Below are 20,825 nucleotides of genomic sequence, written 5' to 3'. Positions count from 1 at the left end.
AGCTTTTGTCCTCTTTTTTTCAGAGCAGAGTGCTGAAGTTCTCTTCCTTGCACTGGTATGTTTGAGAATTAAGCCCCACAAATGTCAGGAAATGCAATACGTCAAGTTGTTACAGCTACTGGTCTTTCTGTGCACCTGTAACTTCCTGTTCCCGTTTTATATAGTACGCCCAATGGGCAATGATGATTTAACCTCTTTTGAATGGTACTAAGAGCTTTGTTAATGTTTGCTGTTGCCAGTAGTATTGTTACTACAAAATGCTTTTTTAATGATTTAATTTTATTACCTTTTTTGTTTACTAACGTAATGGATTGCCCTGGACCACAGGTGCAGCAGACATAGAATTCCTAAAGGCTTTTAGGAACAACAGGGTTATCATGCTATCAGTTGTGAAATGTCCACCCTTACATGATTTAGGTCCAGCAGATTTTAGAATAATGTAGACTAAATACAGTTAGCCCAAAAGTGTCTTGTTGCCCATAGTATAATGTAAGATCTATAATTGACGTTACATATATATCATTTATCGGGATGTCTTTCCTAATCTCTTTATATGATATGTACAGGCTAGTCATAGAAACTTAATATGATAATTTTCAGGTTCTTATCCTTTTTGACTCTTTTTATAATTGGTACTATTGACCAACTCCTCCATGAAATATTTTGCTATTTTGATTTTTTAAATTGTTTTTAAAAAACAATTAGTTTTTTAAAACTAATTTGGGCAGAGGACTGCCCAAATAGTCCTGTTTTTTTCAACTGTTCTACCTTCCATATCCTTAAGGTGGACATTCCTTAAGATACAGTCCTTATTGTCGCTACGTTCTCTCGTTCTCATGGTCTCAGTTATATTGAAGACTCTTTACTATAAGATAAACACAGTATCTTTAGTTGGCTGCTGGACATTTCTCCTTGGATAGCTTTCTGTCTCCTAGAATTTGTCATATCTAAAACTAAACCTACCTTTTTCCCCCAAGTGAACTTTCCCTCCTCTATGATAAATGGTACCATGTCGTCATTTTCCCAGTCATCCAGTCTCACAACTGTGGAGTTACCTTGGCCTCCTAAATGCAGTCGTTCCCCAAGCCCTGCTCATTTATTTGAAATATCTCTATTATCTGTTGAAACAGCCTCCCAGCCTGCCTCCTCAGCTTCAGTCTCTTCACTGTTCAGTATATCCCGTGTCCTGTCTCCAGGCACATCTGCCTGAGGCTCTGTGTTTATCCTTGCCTCCAAAGCTAGGACCTCTCTGGCCTGCATATCAAGTTCAAACTTGTTCAACTTTCGGGGTTCTCATAGTCTGATTCCATCCTACCTCCCCACCCTTATTCTTCTATCACTTTCTAAAGTGTATTCTGTACTGTTTTGGGAAGCCTGGCTCGTGGTGACTGATTTTTCACCTTTCAGGAGAAGGTTTGAAAAATTATCAAAAAAGATGATTCTAGTACATCCCATTTCTCTGGTGGGGGGCACTTCTTGCTAGTCAAGAGCCACAGGTGTTGTGGGGAAACAAGCATAAATACAAATAATCAACACGACGTGTTAGGTGCTGTCAGAGAGTTAGATGCAGACGTGTTAGGTGCTGTCAGAATTAGGTGCAAAGTGCTGCAGTGCTCTTCCCACAGCCTTACTTCAGGCTTCTGTGGCTCATCGATATTCTTCTGATTACGTCGTCATTCAGCCTTGCACTTCTCCAATCCACTCCTACCCCCTTTTTCGCCTAAATTACAGACTGAGTTGTGTGGTGCCACATTACCATGAGACTAGGTCTTAAAATTCCAGGCTATCCCCAATGTAGACCTACTGTGTTCCTAGCCTCCCTCATTCATTCATTCATCAAATACAGCCCTCCGTCCGTGACCTTGGCTTGGACTTGGCATTGAAGATACAGCAGGGAACAGCGTAGACTGGTCCTTGCCGTCACGTGGCTCATAGTCTGTTGGAGTCGTCGAACAGATAATAACTCACAGGATTGATTAATTATGCTAAGTGCTACTAAGGAAAATTATCTCCCACATCCCAGGACCCATCCTCTGTTCCACCTACTTCATCTGTGTATCTTTCCACTTCTCCCAAGCATTATAACACATTTTAATATTTTGTAGTTTTTCCAACATTGAGTAGTGGTCTGCACAAACTAAAGCACTTAGTAAATGTTCGCTGTTGAGTTCTTACTCTGTCTAGGCATGGTAGAAAGTAACTAGGCAGATCGCGATCCGTCAAAACCTCATCACTCTTGCCAGCGATTTAAACTGGACTAGAACTTGGGTTTCAATTACCTGTGTGTATGTCTGTGGTAAGAAATCACTTTCACATACCTGGTGAAATTCAATGAGTTGACCGAATAAGGATGTTCCAAGTAGTGCTTTTCATTCTGTACTGTAGCATTTTATTCCTTGTGTAACTTATGATGAAATGTTTGTTCACCCTAATGAGGTTGTTTGCTGAATGCCAACAGTGTTTTCTAACTGTCCAAAGCTTTGTTTGTATTACTGATGATTAATGAATGATCAAATAAACCCCAGTGGATGGATACTTTACTCTACTTCTTTTATTTCTCCTTAGATTTTTTACCCAGAAACTACAGATATCTATGATCGAAAGAACATGCCAAGATGTATCTACTGTATCCATGCACTCAGGTAATCAGATTTTCTTGGTAAAATAGCAGTTTATATAGATACAGAGAACAGATTGGTAGTTGGCAGAGGTGGAGTTTTGGGGGTGGATGAAATGGGTGAAGGTGGTCAAAAGGTACAAACTTCCAGTTATAAAATAACTCAGTCCTGGGGATGTAATGTACAGCTTGGAGACTATAGTTGATAATACTGTACTGTATATCTGAAAGTTGCTAAGAGAGTAGATCTTAAAAATTCTCATCACAAGAAAAAAAATTTGTGACCATATGTGGTGTTAGATGTTAACTAGACTTATTTTGGTTATCTTTTCACTATATATATATAGTGAAGTATTCTCTCTCTATATATATGTATAGAATCATTATGTTATACACCTGAAACTAATATAATCTTATGTCAATTATATCTCAGTTAAAAAAAGCAGTTTAGGAATGACATCTGGATTGAGTATGTAGCTTTTTGTCCATAGTGTAATGAAAAAGTTTTTCCATTTGCTTCGGAATTTTCTCATAGAATAGAGTACTATTATCTTAACAAGGTGGTGAGAAACAGCTGTGTTTTTCTAGGGAGTAGGGAGAAGGGATTTATTTATTTCCATAATAGCAGATAATTATGCTCTAAAAACGTAGTCTAATCTTTCATTATTGAGCTAGTGTTTCTGTGAACTGTGTGTTTCACTTGGGATGCACTCCCTATCTTTTTAATTAAAATCTCTTAAAAATTATGAAAACTACACATTTGAAAACTTTTATTGTTTACCATTTTGTTTCAAGCTGATAAACTGAATCACAAAATTCACTGTGTCCTGATACTCTTTAGTAGTACAAATTTTGGCAACGTCTTCAAATACCAGCAAATATCAAATGGTTGATTTATAATTTATTTAGTTATCTGGGTCCTCGCCAAGCCATGTGTTGATTAAATTTTTATGCCAACACGCACATGATAAATAGGACCTGAAACAAAGTTTAATATTTTCACAATTTCATAGTAAATTTGGAAGATGACTTAATTTCAGGTCCCCAGCTCCTAGAATCAACAAAGTACTAGATTGGAGGGAGGAGGTGATATGTCTGGAGGGAAGGTACAAATTTCAGAGTGGTGTGTATTTACTCGATGGCCCACAGGGTTAAAGGGGAAGACAGTAGAAGTGAGTGGGACATGAGTATGAGATTTCTTTGCTTGGGCTGCCATTTTTTATATAGCATCTTGTAGTATGTGTACCTAATAAATGTTAATTATAAATATGAACGTATGTATAATATTGACCCATAAGAAGCCTGTTGTCTTCAGTTTCTTGGTCAAACGTGTGCCAGATCCTTGGCATCACTGGAATCCATGTGAAACCCTCCAAAGAATGAATATAACTGAGGACTAATGGAGCGCTTGTGTGGACTCATGCATTAACCTCTTAGGAGTTTCTCTCCCTGGGCTCTCTCCCTTCTGGTCCATCTGCCATGCTGCTGTCAGAGCTGTCCTTCCAAAACAGCCCTGATCATATGGGACCCTCTGTACAATATTTTGAAGTTTCTTTTCCAGTCTCACCTCAGCCATTCCGTCCTGTGTACCTATGCTCTAGTATTTTCACCAAACATGCCATGTACTCTCGTGCCTTTGGCCTTTGGTTATGCTGTTTCCTCTGCGTGAAATGCCCTTTTCCTCCCCAGTTTAGCGTATGCTCTTCTCCAGGTGCCACCTGAGAATGCTGCCTCTTCGTTGGTCTCTTCTTTCTTTTTCCCTCTCGGGCAGAATTAGCTGCTCCCCCTCTTTGTGCTCCTTGCTGTTTTGTGCAGACCTCTTACTTCAGGCGCAGTGCTTGTTACATTGAACTCTGGTTACTTGTTCTTATAGCTTGCTTTTTGTAGACTCCTTCGGGGCAAGAACTATTTCCTTTCTTCTTTATCTTTATGTCTCTAGTACTTAGATGCCTAGCATATAGTAAGGTAATCAATAAATGTGTCAAAATCATGCATTGTAACAAATCTTCCTCCTCCTCCTCCTCCAGCTCAAGGGGATATTTTGTGTCCTATAAATGAAAAAAGGAAATGGTACTTGATCTTTATCAGACAGCTCTTTGGTCAAGTTTTAGCTCAATTTCACTTTCTTTGTGAAGTTTTCTCCAATGACTCCAGCTCATTCCCTTGTCTAAACTCCTGGGATTTTTTGGTTGGTTTTGGGGTGTTTTTTTTTTAGTTATATATTGCTTCTTTCATATGTTTAATCTTTTCTCCCTGTTACATTATTAGTATCTTGGGGAGGGAAGTCATGCTTTACATCTTTTTTTCTCTCCTAGGTACATAACATAATGTTGGACAAACAATGGTACATGAGAATTTTTTAAAAATGTTTAAAAATAGGTGATATATCAGGGAATTTTCAGAAGGTAGCAGTTTCAGATGTCTGTACCTGAGCCAAAATCAGATTAATTCCAAGTATTGTGATTGGCTTAGCATTGCGTGAGGTCTGTCTGTGTGATAACCTGTGGAGCTGTACCTACAGTGGACATCTGAATTTGGCAGGCACAGCGGCTAAGCTGGCAGAATTCCTCTCGGCTAGTTCTGTAGCCGCTGCTCTTTTGCGATGTAACCTGGGTCCTGAGGCCCTCAAATTCTCTGAAATAGAGACGAAGATTTAACTGTGCCTTTCTACTGATGGAGTCAGAAAGACACAGGGGGAAGCCTACTATTGTTTTCCATTTCTCTTCGATATGCAGTGCGTGCCTAGAGAGTACACACAGAGCAGTGGGTTCTGGTTGGTGATTTATGATTTCTTTCCTTCCTTATCTTGTTTTTCCTGAAGAGTGGGTTGGCAACACTTGATGGTAAGTAGGAAGTATTTGTAGGTGCCTGAACCTCTTCTTTGCTGTAAAACACAGCAGTGTTCACAGCAGGTTCCTTACTTCACTGTGTTGGGCGAGGCCCTGTCTCCTTTTTGGATCAACAGTGACAGAGGGGCATTATCTCCTTGTTTTCTCCCTTCCTGCTTAAAGTCTTGACTGGCGTTCTTCCAGAGACAGTCACCGTGCTTTAGGCAAACTAAGTTGCTCTTGTAGATTACATTTCCCTCTCAGATAAGACCCCAATTCCCCATTATTCCAAATATGTTGGCATCCTTCTTTTCCATTTGCCCTGACGTTTTATCTTTCTGAGAACTGATTTGGGGATTAAATAGGCCCATAATCTTCTATCTTAAATTTTTAAAAAACCCTAGAAGCCCTGAAGATTGAGTTTAAATTTGGTTCAAATTCATTTGTTGGCAAGATCTGGTGAGAATTAATGGAGGTTATTTAGAATATTTACCTACTTAATATGATCATTCATATGTTTCTCTGCAGAAAAGTAATGTATTTGATTAGGGGTGCTGCCCCAAGACTTGCTGGGGGTGTTTTATAATACTGTATATACTGTAAAACCTCTCTAATATCTGAGAAATCTTAAATTCCTATCTGGCCCAAGGAATTTAGATAAGGGACTGTGGGCCTGAACTAGATTCTGTTTGCTAATCAACTGCTGTGTTTAAGAGCCTTCACTGATAATCTTTGAGATTGGCATAGTGATTTCTTTTAGGTTACTCCTCAGTCAGCAAAGATAATTGGAATCCACATAGGCTAACACAACTTCCTTCTCTCCTTTGCTATAAAGTGCAGCTTAACTGGGAGAACAAGAGAAGAAGAAGAAATCTGAGCTCAGTTACAGGCTGACCGTTACAGGAACCTAACAGCTTATTTGTAAAAGCAGGCATGGGACAGGAGCAGGAACAAAGATTGAAAAGTGATGTTTACTTTTAGGATTTTTAAGTTTCGGCTTTGAGGTTTAAGTACTTTTAATTCTGAGTAAGAGGATCTAAGTGGCCATTGTGATTCCATTTATAGATCCAGCATCTCCTTAAAATACTCCAAATAATTAAAATGAGATAAAAGAAAGATGGTGCCCATCTGCTTTCCACTTTCCTTCTCTCCTTTTTATAGCAGCTAGTGACATGGTTGTAACACCTTTAATTTACTGGTGAAAAGACAGTGAAGCTAACTCACTCTTAGGGCTGTGAAGGTGACATTCCCCCATGTCTTCATGGAGCTTAGAGTCTAGGAGATTTCTTTTTTTTATTTGAAGAGTAGAGATATATAATATGTCTTTTATTTAAAACTCTTAAATTACCTGAATTAAACTTTTCCATCAATAATTTGAATTCAGCTTAAATAAGATTTGCTATCTGAATCATTTTCAAGAGACTTTCCTAAAATGTCTTGTTACTTAAATCTTATTGACTACAGGAAGGTAAACAGAAGGGAACAGACTCCACTTACATGAATCGTATTAACGTTTATATTGACATCTAATGCTAACACACTGGATTTGTGCCAGAACTGGGACTTGAACAGTGTCTGCTCATTCTTAGTCTAGTGCTTTTTGCATCACATTATATGACTTTTTAGGTCAGCGTTATGTAAAATTAAAAAAAAAAAACGCTCTGAAGTAAAGTATTGTAACTGCAAAGGGGAATATGGTAGAGTACTAGGAGTCTGTGTGTTTTGAATATTTCTGTTCTTTATGCTGATTTTCACCTTTAACCAAGAGCGGCATAGGTACAGCTGGGAGGCCTGACTCTTTTGCATATTGTGTCTTCCAGTTTGTACCTGTTCAAACTAGGCCTGGCTCCTCAGATTCAAGACCTATATGGAAAGGTTGACTTCACAGGTAAGGAGTTACAAACTTGGCAGGAAATGCTTAATTTATGTGGAAATAGCCTGGAGAGTCAACCATACCAATCTTAAAGACGTAGGGCCTGAAAAGTACTCTGGCAACAGAGATGAAACAAGTCTGAATAACTTGCTTCTCCTGGTGTGCTAGAAAGAACACTAAACTTGGGACTTCAGGTTCTGTTCTCTCAGTTAGGAAGTGGGTATGATTGGTAAGTCTCAGTTTTCTTATATGTAAATTGGAAATAATATTAACGTATAATATGTAAAACACAAGATATTAACATCTAACATTAAATGTTCATGTATGGTGAGAAACTTTACACCAGTCTTCCGTTTCCCTTCCAGCGAGCCCCTGTTGTGGGCAAAGCAAGGGGAGTGAGATGGTGCAAGATGACAATTTAGTAATTTTAAAACTTGAGCTTATTTGGGCGGATGTTTCTGTGTGTACTGCTATCGTTAGCTACTCGAAGAGATGAGGGCTTGGGGAGAAGAAGAACAGTGGTAATATTGGTTAAGGGTAGGGTAGATTCAAATCTTTTGAACGGGTGATTGTCTTGTAGGCCTAGGAGTTTTAAAAATTGGTAATAAAATTCTTATCTATGATATTTTTCCGTCCAAGGGAGTCGTTCACTAGACCTTGGGCAAGGGCCAAGCTTTACGTGTTGTTCTCTTTATCACTTGACTTCCTGCCTTAGAAATGAAATTATTTAATAGTAGCTAGTGGTGTGGATCGTAGAGACGGAGATAACTGACTGGCTTGTGACTCGCCTCTTGTTGAGCTCCTTTTGAAGCTGGTCCATTGGTAAGTTCGTTGCAGGAAATGCCATGAGTAGCAATTTTGAAAAACTATTTTCTCTAGGGCCATTCTCATGTTGCAGTTATTTTTGATACTCTTGATAAGAGTAATAATAATGTCTAGTGAATGCATGTTCTGTACCAGGTATTGTGTGAAGTGCTTTCCATATATTATCTCATTAAATCCTTTTAACAACCCTAAGAGGTTGATGCCATTTTGTTCCATTTTGTGGATGAGGAAACTCTTTCCTTCTCTGAGTTAAGGAAAGGTGCTTAACTTGCTTGATTGGGTCTTAATTCTTTCCCGCAGAAGAGGAAATCAACAACATGAAAATCGAACTGGAGAAGTATGGGATCCAGATGCCCGCCTTCAGCAAGATCGGGGGCATCCTGGCCAATGAACTGTCAGTGGATGAAGCCGCATGTAAGAAGAGAGAAATTTTGTGGGTTCAAATGGGATTATTGCTACTACTTTCAATAATGAATACTATAATGATGATCTTGGACGTTAGGGATTTTGCTAGCAAGTTTAGGTCAGTAGATGGACTTTTAAACACTGCTATGTAGTCTTGTATGCTACTGTTATTTGCAAAGAAATGATTGATTTTGATTAAAATAAAAAGCCTTTAAAAGTGAGTTCTACATTTCAGTGCCTTTTTGAGTTTCTTTCCTTTTCTTTTTTTATGGTATTTACATGATGATTAAGGGTGAACATTGAGATAACAAATGCTCCTTGGAAGGCTGTCTTGTGAATATTCCCCTATGAGATTCCAAATGGGCATCCCAAACATGGGTCCCAGGCAGAGCTGTGGCTTTGTGCCCCCTAAGGAAGAGACCAGGCTTCCAGGACGCAGGGAGCCCCTCCTCCAACCCCACACGGCGTTTCTCTATGTGTGAAAAGGAGCCTTTTTCTGTAACGGGGCGTGGCAGTGTCGTTTTGTCTGTGTAATGTACATCCTATACTTTATATGACCTCAGTGTTCTGTTTTGAATTTTTTTTTAGTACATGCTGCTGTTATTGCTATTAATGAAGCTGTTGACCGGAGAATTCCAGCTGACACGTTTGCAGCTTTGAAAAACCCCAATGCCATGCTTGTTAACCTCGAAGAGCCCTTGGCTTCCACTTACCAGGATGTACTTTACCAGGCCAAGCAGGATAAAATGACAAATGCTAAAAACAGGGTAAAAATGGAACATCTCTTCTTTCTAATTGATTTATATTCTTTTGTCATTTGATATGACTCCATTTTTAAAATCAATGTTATTGAGGTATAATTTTACATAAAATTCACTCATTTTAACTGTACAGTTTGATGAGTTTTGACAAATGTATATTGTTGTGTAATCTTCACTCCAAAAGTTCCCGGTCCCCCTTTGCAGTCAATCTCTACTCCCCCACTCCTTGCCCGTGCCCCCAGGCAGCTACCGGTCTCTTTTTTATCACTATGGTTTACCTTTTCCAGAATTTCATATAAATGAAATGGAATTATGCACTATGTGGTTTTTCGGTATTAGATTCCCTTTTGACTTCTACTTTCTTCTTGAATTTTGTGCAAACCAAATGAGGGACTGTGAGATCTGGTCCCTGGATGTGCCCAGTCTGCTCAGGTCTGAGGCAGGGATGCAGGCTCACAAGTGAGCAGGGCAGGATGCACCAGTGCTCCCTTCTCCTGCCCAACTCGGGAAGAACCCCGGGCTTGTCGTTCGCAAGTGGAGCCGCTTTTTGTGTTTTTGTTACAGTTGTGTAGCATTCTGCTTTTTTCTTTATTAAGGATTTTAAGCCACAACCTTACTTGCTCTTGGTTCTGTTACGGTGGGGGAGGAGCACAGGTGTATTTCTGTGGTCTTCTTAGAGACCTGACCTAACTTAATTACACTTTTTTACTCATCTTCAGACAGAAAATTCTGAGAGAGAAAGGGACGTTTATGAGGAGCTGCTCACTCAAGCTGAAATTCAAGGCAATATAAACAAAGTCAATAGTAAGTATGTCCCTGGTCAGGCACCTAAGTAAAGGGGTGTTAGAGAATAATGTGAGTGTTGATCTGTTCTTGGACTTGTGATGTTTAAGTTTATTTATTTCAGACATTAGTGGATTTGTTTACAAACTGTTCCTTATCACTGTGTTTGGTGTTCATATGTCTCCTGTTTCAGCTACCGTTTGTCCTCAGGCAGGCCCTCACTCCTCCATCTGCTCCTGTTATGGCTTCCGGACTGGTCTTTTTGGCTATAGTCTCACTCTTTTGCCCTGTGTGATGCACTTTAAAAAGAAAATCTGAAGAGGGATTCTATCCTATTTTTAAAGTAACATTATAGTTTGTTTTTCTTTTAAAGAGTAATACAGGTTATCCAGAAACAAATGACAAACCAAAAATTACAGCCCCATCACCTAGGAATAACCACTATTGATATTTTTATGCATATCCTTCAAAATATATATTTAAACAAAAATGAGATTATACTATTCATATTGATTTTTGTGTATGTGTTACATTTTTTTGAGAAATTAATTTCTTGAAAGTATCATCTTCATTTTTGTCACTCTTCTGCTAAAGAACCTGCATTGGTTCCGTATTACTTGGCCAGACAAAATGCAGATCCCTAGCCTAGTGGAGTTCTTTATGCAATATTTTATGCGTACAACTCTCTATAGAAACTCATTTGCCTAACTGTCTTCAGTATTCATTCTGTTCATTCCATGACTCTGGGATTTGATCTCTTGCCCTCTGATTAATAGCTGTGTGACACTGGGCACCTGTGGCACAGAATCTTTATGTGAGTGATGAGATAATGTATGTAAATTGCCTGGTATTTTGCAAGCACTCAGTAGACAGTATTATTATGGCTTTTGTTAATCATATTACCTCCCTGCCATAATGCCTTCATGCCTCATCTCTTACCTAATCCAAATCGTACCCAGCATTCAAGATCCAGCTCAGTTCTCACCCGAGTGCCTATCTCAGCTCACAATATACTTGCCTTTCAAATCTTCTACAGCATTTATAGCCTAAACCACACAATTTTGTACTTAATTATGTGTTGTCTTGTATTGCTTGCTCTTTGTTTCTGTCAGCTTATAAACTCCTTAAAGGAGAGATTAATTATGAGTTCTGCTTATTTTGAAATCCTCGCAATTCTTAGCAAAGGGTTAGACTCACCAAAAGAACTAAAAAAAATTTATTTAATTCAACCAGGCTTGATCTTGTTTTGCTCAAGATAAAAATAACAACAGTAACAGTAATCAGTGTCTTCTTTGTTCATTTGGAGATCCTAATTTCTCACTTGATTCTAATACTCTGAATAGCTAGAGAGAATTTATGAGATTTTACCAACGCCATATGATCTGGAGTTCTAAATTCTGACCAGGAGTCTGTGTTCTGTTCCATTCTGGTTCATTCAGGAAAATGGCTTTCTGAAGAGAGTAGTGGTTCCATTAAAGTATGGGTGATGTGTTGTGCTGTGTCTGTATGAGTCCTTAAGTGAGCAGATATAAGCTGGAGTGTCCTTATCCTTAGCTGTCCGTGTGAGAAGGAAGTTGAGCACGCATACAGGGTGTGAAATACTCTTTGTTTTACTAAGGGATTTTCCCCCACTATGTTGTTTGGGATTTTTATAACCTTACAGCTTTACCTGGCTAATTATATGAGAGTCAGTTGTAAACATGTAAGGAGAGAACCATATATATATGTTTTTCAAGTGTTCCATTCATACTGTTCTCATGTGGTTAGAGGAGCAAAATAGTTTTAGCTTTCAGCATAGTGAGGAAGGCAGACATGCAAAGGAATAATTTCAGGGCACCCGAGGTGCATGAGTGGCAGTCGCAGCATAATGAAGGGAATGATGACTTCTTGGAGTTTGTCTGTGAACCTTCACTGAAATTCTTAGGGTGGATAAGAAGGTGAAGATAAGGCAGAATTCCCTGGGAGGGCGCAATCTTTTCCTAATTGTGGAGAAAGTCTGAGGCAAGGGAAAGTTGTATCCTAGGAAGATAAGGGACTTTAGGTCCCAGGAATTATCTTAATGTAATTATAGATAAGATGCTTTCCTTGGAGTGTGAGGACAGCAGTGAAGCCATTGACACTACCCCAGAAGAAAGCTGCGGGCCAAAGAGTTAAAAATGAGGAAGGGTTTTTATTTTTTGTTAATTAGAATAAGGAAAATTAGAGTGTGCTAATTAAAGCTGAGTGGGAGGAAGTATTTAATGTTCTAAACTTTATCATCTTTATAGTATAAATGTTGGTAAATGTTCGTTTAAATATTTACATGCTTATTTAAGTAGTAGGTTTGTGTTTCTAGTAAAAGCGTGATTGACTAGCTGCTTTTGTAGATAGATAGTCTGAGGTTCTGCATTGCGTCCCTAGAGAAAGCCTGGTTATTACCCATTTTGGTTTTACTTTTTGCTTCCCACTACTCCAAATGCTCCACAAGGACAGAGATATTTGTCTGTCTTGTTCATGGTGTGTCTGCGGCATACAGCAGGAGCTCGGTAAGTGGTGAAGGGATGGATCCTTGTTTGGCCACATGCAAGGAGCCAGCACCTTGGTGTGGCGATCATTTAGCTGAATTGCAGGAGTGATCACTGGGAAGTGAGCAGTCTCTCAGGAGTCTACAGTGAAACCACAAATCCATAGAAGTTTTTAACCTTCTCATCCTTTTACCTCTTTTTTTCTTTCTTTTCTCTTTTCTTGATGAGGAAGACTGCCCTTGAGCTAACATCTGTTGCCAATCTTCCTCTTTTTGCTTGAGGAAGATTGTTGCTGAGCTAACATCTGTGGCAGTCTTCCTCTGTTTTGTATGTGGGACGCCACCACAGCATGGCTTGATTAGAAGTGTGTAGGGCAGTGCCCGGGATCTGAACCCACAAACCCTGGGCTGCTGAAGTGGAGCACGCGAATTTAACAACCACACCACCGAGCTGGTCCCTCATCCTTTTCCCTCTTGGTTGTATTTACTAGTTCTGCTCTTCTCCACTGCCCTCATCCTCCGTTTTCTAGTTTGAGACTTTATTTTTCCTTGAACTGTTTTGTTTTCTTTCTAAGTCCTTATATTTTCCTTCTTTTTTTTTTTGTTTTTTTTTTTTACTAATGAAAACATTTAAAATCGATAAGTACAGTTATGCCTCAAATATTTTGATATTTAGTATTATCTTATTATTGATTTGCTTTGCTACTTTGTTGATAAAATCAGATGTTCGTCCCTGGGTGGGGCATGGGAGGGAGAAGTCTTCTAAATATAGGAAAACTGAAAATAATACAGTAATTATGATTTTCCGTTGGCTGTCATTTCTGAAATAGAGAATATCCTATTCTGACCTCCAACCTGATAATACCATATATTCTGCAGCATACAAAGTGCTCTCATGTGTGTGCTTTCATGTGTATGCTTTCATTTAACCTCAACAGTAACTCTATGAAGAAGGTATCTTTATTGTCACTTTCACATGAAAGGACATCTGTCAGATAGTATATCAAAGACCTTGTGTGACCTCAGGTTCTGTGACTAGAAGTGGAGGATATCAAGAGGATGTAGACAGCCCCTTCGGCTCCACGTGGTCCAGCCCACCCCTGTGTCTGGGCACTGACTGCTCTGGGTGGAGTGTGTTCAGGAGATACTGGGATAACGAGGGGATTCAGAATGATGCTCTGTAAGAAATGGTTGAAGGAACTAAGTCTCTTTAGTCAGAAGTAGACTGTCACAGAGAAGAGGGGACTGGATGTTTCCAAGTGTCAACTCTAGGGTGAGAGGTTTAACAATTTTTTTTGAAACCAAATTCTCCTAAAATGTAGTAAATTGCTGGGGGAGATGCTTTCTTCTGTTTCGAAGTTTAATGTGGACAATGACTGGGCATCTCAGAGCGAATTTAGGCACGTGTTGGTCTGGATTGGCACCTCTTATGTTACCACTCATTGGTGCCAAGCCGTCTACAGCTGGGAGCTTTTAAGAAGGCCTGGGGCGTGGTCCAGGAGTCTGTTAATCTGATGAATGCCCTGGCTGGGAACTCCTGGACTTGATGAGTTTAAGATTCTCTTCCGGTCCCAAGATCTTATCCTTCTATGATACACCAGAATAAAGGCTGTCTGAATTATATTTCCCTAATCTGGAACTGAGATTGGTTTTGGGGAAGGAACAGTATTCTAGGCTAAAACATTAACATGGTTTTTCCTTAAGCTTTTGCCTTTTCCCCCCTCAGCGCTTTCTGCATTAGCAAATGTAGACCTGGCTTTGGAGCAGGGGGCCGCACTGCCCTTGTTCAAGGTGCTGCAGTCGCCGGCCCTGGGCCTTCGCGGACTGCAGCCGCAGAACAGTGACTGGTACCTCAAGCAGCTCCAGAGTGACAGACAGCAGAAGAGACAGGTGACAGCATCCTGGGTCGAACCTGTGGGGGTGTCTGTACATCTCTTTGAATCCTGTGCTATTGTTGAACGGTATTTATGGGGCCTTTTTTTCCTAGTAGAACTTTTTCTCCCGCGTATAAATTAGGTTTTTAAAATATCCTCAGGTAAAGAACACATTGTCTTCAGCTCTCTTTTGCTTTTAGAGTTATAAATCCTCTTTTAAAATAAGCAATTCCCACCCTCTGAATCTAACCTCTTTCACTTGAAGCATGCCCCTTAATCAGCCAACTAAAAGCCATTGGGGAAAACATGCATTTTTTTACATTCTTACTTCAGAAATTTCCACTTAAAAAAAGCCATACCTCCCTTGTTTACTCTGGCCACCACTGGGAAAGTACTTAATGTGCAATAAGAATAAACTGTGTGGGATGGTGCTTTGTGGGTTTTTTAGGGCAAATATGAGGGGCTTTCTTTTTTGTCTAAATAAGGACAAGTATACATTTCACAAATTCCCAGCATGTCTGGCCGGAATAAGCAGCATTAATGTGGTAAGGATTCTATCAACATTGATCTCAGGACATGTTGATGCTTCTCACAAAATGCTTCTTTCACTGTACTGGTATCTGGAAAGTCACTCTGCCCCTGATTTGGCAAGGGCCCTTGGCTCCACGGCTGCCACTTTGATGCCCGTGTCCAGAAGCTGTCACTTAGGCCTGTGGCTCTCTGTCCCTCATGACTGCTGTTGAGACATGTTCACAGCAAGGTCTGGGCACAGGCAGCAGTGACCTTTACATCAATGTCCTTTGCTTTCCTCAGGGCGGTCAGGCTGGCCCCCTGCAGAAGGAGGAGCTTCAGTCTGGAGTGGATGCCGCGAACAGCGCCGCCCAGCAGTACCAGAGAAGTAAGTCCTCTCAGCTGGGTGTCCGCTGAAATACTGAGTCAGAGAGGAAAGTGGCTTTATGTCACTGGGGGTCCAAGGTTAGATTCTGTCACCCCTCTATCCCCCTCCCCTCAACGAGCCACAGTTGACTACCAGGTGCCTTTGGCTGTAGGGTTCCTCTAGTTTTAGAAGGAGAACTGGAGTCGCCCTAGGCTCACTTTGGCTAGTAAGTCCTTCAAGCTTGGTTAGGAAAACATCTCGAGGAGGCGACACTTAGGGTCTTGCTTGGTAGTATCTGGAAGGTGAAAGAGGAGAGAGAAGGCTGTTCCTACTGTGGGGCAATAGAGTAAAAGGAAGTGCGAGCAGAGGTGCAGAAGGTGAAAGATGTATTTAAGGAACATTGGCAAGAATGGAGTTTTTGTGGCTGCTTGGGGCTGGGTTATATAAGATAGCGGGTGGAGAGCTTTGAATGGCAGCTCAAGAAGGCGGCACTTGATTTATTGGGTTACCGGGGAAGGACGAGATGTTCTTGGTGGAGAGTAGTGGTGGCATGCAGGATGAGCTGGAAAGAAAGTATGGGTGCGGAGAGGAGGAGACTGCTTTTTTAAACAACTTGATTGAGCTATGGTTCATGTACCATGCAGTTGATCCTCTTACAAAGGAGGCTGCTTTTGAAAGATGCAAGTTCCACTTCAGACATCACGGCTGATAGTTTATCCACAGAATGTGACTTTCTTCTGTGACAGTTGGCATCTCTTCCCCCTCAGGGCTCTCTACACCAACTGCATTTCTGCCCTGTTTTCTACTCAGGATTGGCAGCGGTGGCAGCAATTAATGCTGCAATCCAGAAGGGTGTTGCTGAGAAGACTGTTCTGGAACTCATGAATCCCGAAGCCCAGCTGCCTCAGGTGTATCCGTTTGCTGCCGATCTTTATCAGAAGGAGCTGGCGACCCTGCAGCAGCAGAGTCCTGAGGTGAGTTAACTGAGCCTGTGCTGTCGGTGAGCAAAATGGAGTGGAAGGGAACTTTATACCCACTTCTTTGGCTTTTTTTCTTAGTGTGGTTAGGAAAAGCTTTTTTACCAGAAACCTAGACTCTTTACAGTTTTGTTAAACGTCCGACTTTCTTGGTATCCGAGGATGTCCTTCCTCACCCTCTCCCGCTCTCCCTGTCCGTACAGCACAGCCTCACCCATCCCGAGCTCTCTGTTGCGGTGGAGATGTTGTCCTCGGTGGCCCTGATCAACCGGGCGCTGGAATCAGGAGACATGAACACAGTGTGGAAACAGCTGAGCAGTTCAGTGACAGGCCTGACCAACATCGAAGAAGAAAACTGCCAGAGGTGCGTGCCCAGCGGGGCGGATTGAGTCCATTCGAAAGCTGTTTCCTCTGTCTTGTGTGTGTCAACACTTATATTTTCTTTGTAGGCCTCGTGACTTTAGTGTAACCATCTTTTTTTTTTTTCCTATTTTGATTCATTTTATTCTTTATTATGCCGAAAGATTTATAGTAAATTACAGATATCATGAGATTCCACTCCTAAATCGATAAATCTGCTTATCTAAAACAATGAGGATCTTTGTTGTATAGCCAAAATAACACTGTCTTATACCCTGACAAAAATCAATACTGCTCTTTACTATCCTCTAAGCCTGGTCTGTTTTTATACTTCCTCAATTGTTCCAAAACTGTCCTTTTCATCGGGTTTGTTCAAACCAGAATCCAAGCCAGGACCATATGTTACATCAGGCTGTTGTGTCCCTTAGGTTTCTATTATTCTAGCATTGTCCCTTTCCTCATGACACTGACATGTTAAAGAGACGGGGCCAGTTGTCCTAGAAAATCTCCCATCTTCTGGTTCTAGTTGCTTCTTAACATTTGGCTTAGTCTTGTAAATTGGAAATGAGGTCTAAAGACTTGTGAAGATTCAATTAAATATTTTTGGTGATGTGTATTTCCTATTTTCTCATATCAAGAGGTATCTAAAATCTCCTTGTCCCACCAGTAGAGATACTAAGATTGATCCTTGGGTTCTGGAGACAGCTGATCCCTCCGTTGTGTGTTTATGTTTTCCCTTATCAGTAGAGCATGATCTCTTTTCCCTCCCCAAAGCCCCAGCACATAGTTGTATGTTCTCGTCATCAGTCATTCTAGTTCTTCTGTGTGAGCTACTGCTACTGTTTCTTTTTTGCTGTTTGTTTTGTGTTTTTTGCTGAAGAAGATTAGCCCTGAACTAACCTCTGTTGCCAACCTTCCTCTTTTTTTCTTGTGAAACATTCGCCCCAAGCTACTATCTGTGCCAGTCCTCCTCCACTTTATTATGTGCATCGTTGCCACAACATGGCTGACAAGTAGTGTAGGACTGCGCCTGGGATCCAAACCCGCAAACCCAGCCCCCGAAGCAGAGCGCGCTAAACTTAACCACTGTGCCACGGCGCTGGCCCTGAACACAATCTCTTCTTACGCCTTTTGCACTATCAAAATGTCCAGTTCCCCATTAACCATTCTCCTAATATTTCTAACCCCAATTAATAAGCCTAGCCTAAATGAATACTTTCCGGAAGAGTTACTGAATGATGACTTGTTGATCTGTCATTCTGTCTGTGTTTATTAGTGGTATATGCCTTGTTTTCTTGTCTTTAGCGGGATTGCTTGAGCTGCTGCCCCTGATTCTAGAGTTAGTCTTACCTGGAATTTACAACATGTGATAGGCTGTTAAGAATAAGTGATATCTTTGCATTTTTACACTTTGTTTAAGGTGACTCCTCAGTCCCGAAGCTGGCCTCTCGAATGTATCAAACTGTCAGAGTGCCTTAGCATCTTTGATCCTTGGATGCTCTGCCCCAGGTCTTCTCATTCCTGTCATCCATAGCAATCCTGCAGGTCCCTTTTCTCACGTTACACTTCATTTTCTTTTTTGTTGGAATGGAGCAGGTATCTTGACGAGTTGATGAAACTGAAAGCTCAGGCACATGCAGAGAATAATAAGTTTATTACGTGGAATGACATCCAGGCTTGTGTGGACCACGTGAATCTGGTGGTGCAGGAGGAACATGAGAGTGAGTAATCTACTTCTCATCCCCTCAAATAATGTCACAATTAACGATAGTGTGATTCCATGAACTGGTGCTAAACACTACTCCTGGAAGGATTTTTGGAAATTGAAAAAAATATATATAACTCAAAAAGCTAATGTTGGATATTGTTTTTAAAACACCAGGCAACTGCTATAATTAGATCTGTATGTAATAAGAACTAAATTTTTCAGGAGGTGAATTGAACATTATCTGTTATTTTAAATGGTGTTATAACAACTAGTTCTGACGTTAACTACCTAGTTAGATCATGTTACGTGAGTTGAGGGCACAGTCCTCCACAAGACTCCTCTTACTTCAGGCACCAGCCGTAAGCTCCAGACGTCCCAGGTTACCACACTTCTGGAAAACTGACTATAAATTCTGGGGTTCCTTCTACCTCCTCAGGTTCAATAATTTGCTAGAATGACTCACAGAACTCAGGAAAGTGCTATGCTTGTGATTATAGTTTTATTATAAAGGATACAAATCAGGACCAGTCAAAAGAGGAGACCCATAGGACAATGTCTAGTAGGGTCCCAAATGCTAAGTTATGTGTCCTCAGGATGTTTTGCCCTCCTGGCACATTGATGCATATCACAACCAGGGAAGCTCACCTGAGCTCTGCATATGCAGAGTTTTTATTGGGGCTTCATTTTATATGAATGATTGACTGGATTACTGCCTGTGTAGTTGGACTCAATTTCCTGTCTGCCCCCTCTCCCTGGATAGGGAGGCTGGGCTGATATCACATGGCTCAAAGCCCCTGTCTTCTAATCCTGTGGTTGGTCCTTCCACCATAGCCAGCCCCCATCCTGAAACTACCCAGGGGCCTACCAGGAGTCACCTGGTTAGTGTAAACTCAGGTGTGGTCCTAGGGGCCCACCATGAATAACAGGGGTACTCCTGTCACTTGGGAAATTCCAAGGGTTCAGAGGCTCCTTTCCAGGAACCAGGGACTAAGGCCAGCTAAATTTATTATTATACAACAGAGTCTGTACAGAAGTGGCCTCATTGCCTAAGACCCTGAGGTGTGAGCGTTTCTAGTTTTAGTCTGTATCTCCTGAGTTAGTTAGTTGATGGAGTGGGAAGAGCCTTACCCTGGAACGGGGAGCCCTGGGCTTCGGTCCTCATCTGCCGCTTGTTGGCTGTGTGGTCTTGAAGAGATCCCTAAGCCTCGTCTTTTCTCTTATGAAGACGTTGACTTAGGTGACTTTTGAAGATCCCTTGAACTCTGACTTTTTGTGAATCAAGCATGGTTTTGATTATACATTAGAATGTACCTGAAAGCTATACTTCATCAAAAAGCCAGCTTCATCAAAATCCTTGTCACTTTTAGGTTAGAGCAATGAAAAATAAAACAAAAGGACTTGAGGGTTCAGTGGGAATATAGATACAAGGGAGTTTAGATGAAACAAACAATAAATTAAAAGAAAATTTTATGCTGCTTGATATTATGGGTGACAGATTGTAGTTTGAATCATGGTGACCCTTGGGTGGATTTATGACTGCTTAGCATGCCTAAAGATTGATTTGTTTATGTAATGTCTTAATTAAGAAAACAACCTTTGTCCCTCTTATTTAGGGATTTTAGCCATTGGTTTAATCAACGAAGCCCTGGATGAAGGTGATGCCCAAAAGACGCTACAGGCGCTGCAGATTCCTGCGGCGAAGCTCGAGGGCGTCCTGGCAGAAGTGGCCCAGCATTACCAAGACACGCTCATCAGAGCAAAGAGAGAGAAGGCCCAGGTGAGCGGCGCGCAGTTGTTCCTTTCTGTTCTGAGAACTTCATCCCTCCTAGAAGCAAGACAGAGGGAGGGACCTGTCTCAGTTCACCCATTGACTGTCTCCTGGGCACCCGTAGATTCAGAGAGCAGGAGGGACACAGTTCCAGAAGCTCGTGCTGTTTTACACATTAGGCTTTTTTGTTATTCTTCGTTGTTTTTGTTGTAGAAATATGTCTTATGTCTCTTTAAATAAATTCTGTATTGAAATATAAGATCCAGAAAAGTGCATACATTATGTCAGTATACGGTTGTATATGTTTTCCAAAGTGAGCATACCTGTGTAACTGGTGCTCCGATTATAAAAAGCGTTGATGGAACCCCCCTTATTTCCCCTTCCATCCTTACCCACCCACCCAATCCGGTGGTAACCACTCTCCTGATTTCTGACCCCACAGTTGGTTTTGCCTGGTTTTGAACTGTGTTTAAGTGAGCTCATACATTAGGTACTCTTCTGCCTGACGTAATGTTAGTGACATTCATCCATGTGGTTGCGTGTACAATAGTTTGTTCATTCTCATTGCTGTGTACTATTCTGTTGTGTGGTTGTATATTCTATTATTGGTGAATTTTTTATTGTTTCTCACTTTATGGCTATTGCAAATAGTGCTTCTATGAACAT

At 40.8% G+C, this 20,825-nt stretch overlaps 1 protein-coding gene across 1 annotated transcript in view; it reads left to right on the top strand.

The window, feature by feature from the left end:
• IQGAP1 (IQ motif containing GTPase activating protein 1) overlaps positions 1-20,825 on the top strand; it is a 94,076-nt gene that overhangs the window by 33,880 nt on the left and 39,371 nt on the right. Inside the window, exons 5-15 of the mRNA XM_046654524.1 lie at positions 2,566-2,642; positions 7,266-7,333; positions 8,444-8,557; positions 9,137-9,315; positions 10,029-10,113; positions 14,322-14,485; positions 15,283-15,367; positions 16,157-16,320; positions 16,527-16,687; positions 18,280-18,404; positions 20,005-20,168. Of these exons, the coding sequence (XP_046510480.1) occupies positions 2,566-2,642; positions 7,266-7,333; positions 8,444-8,557; positions 9,137-9,315; positions 10,029-10,113; positions 14,322-14,485; positions 15,283-15,367; positions 16,157-16,320; positions 16,527-16,687; positions 18,280-18,404; positions 20,005-20,168 (1,386 nt within the window). The remainder of the gene's footprint in view (positions 1-2,565; positions 2,643-7,265; positions 7,334-8,443; positions 8,558-9,136; positions 9,316-10,028; positions 10,114-14,321; positions 14,486-15,282; positions 15,368-16,156; positions 16,321-16,526; positions 16,688-18,279; positions 18,405-20,004; positions 20,169-20,825) is intronic.

Source organism: Equus quagga, chromosome 2 (assembly GCF_021613505.1).
Source record: "Equus quagga isolate Etosha38 chromosome 2, UCLA_HA_Equagga_1.0, whole genome shotgun sequence".
Lineage (NCBI taxonomy): Eukaryota > Metazoa > Chordata > Mammalia > Perissodactyla > Equidae > Equus > Equus quagga.
The sequence above is the reverse complement of the archived record's forward strand: the minus strand, read 5'-3'. Positions and strand labels throughout refer to the sequence as shown.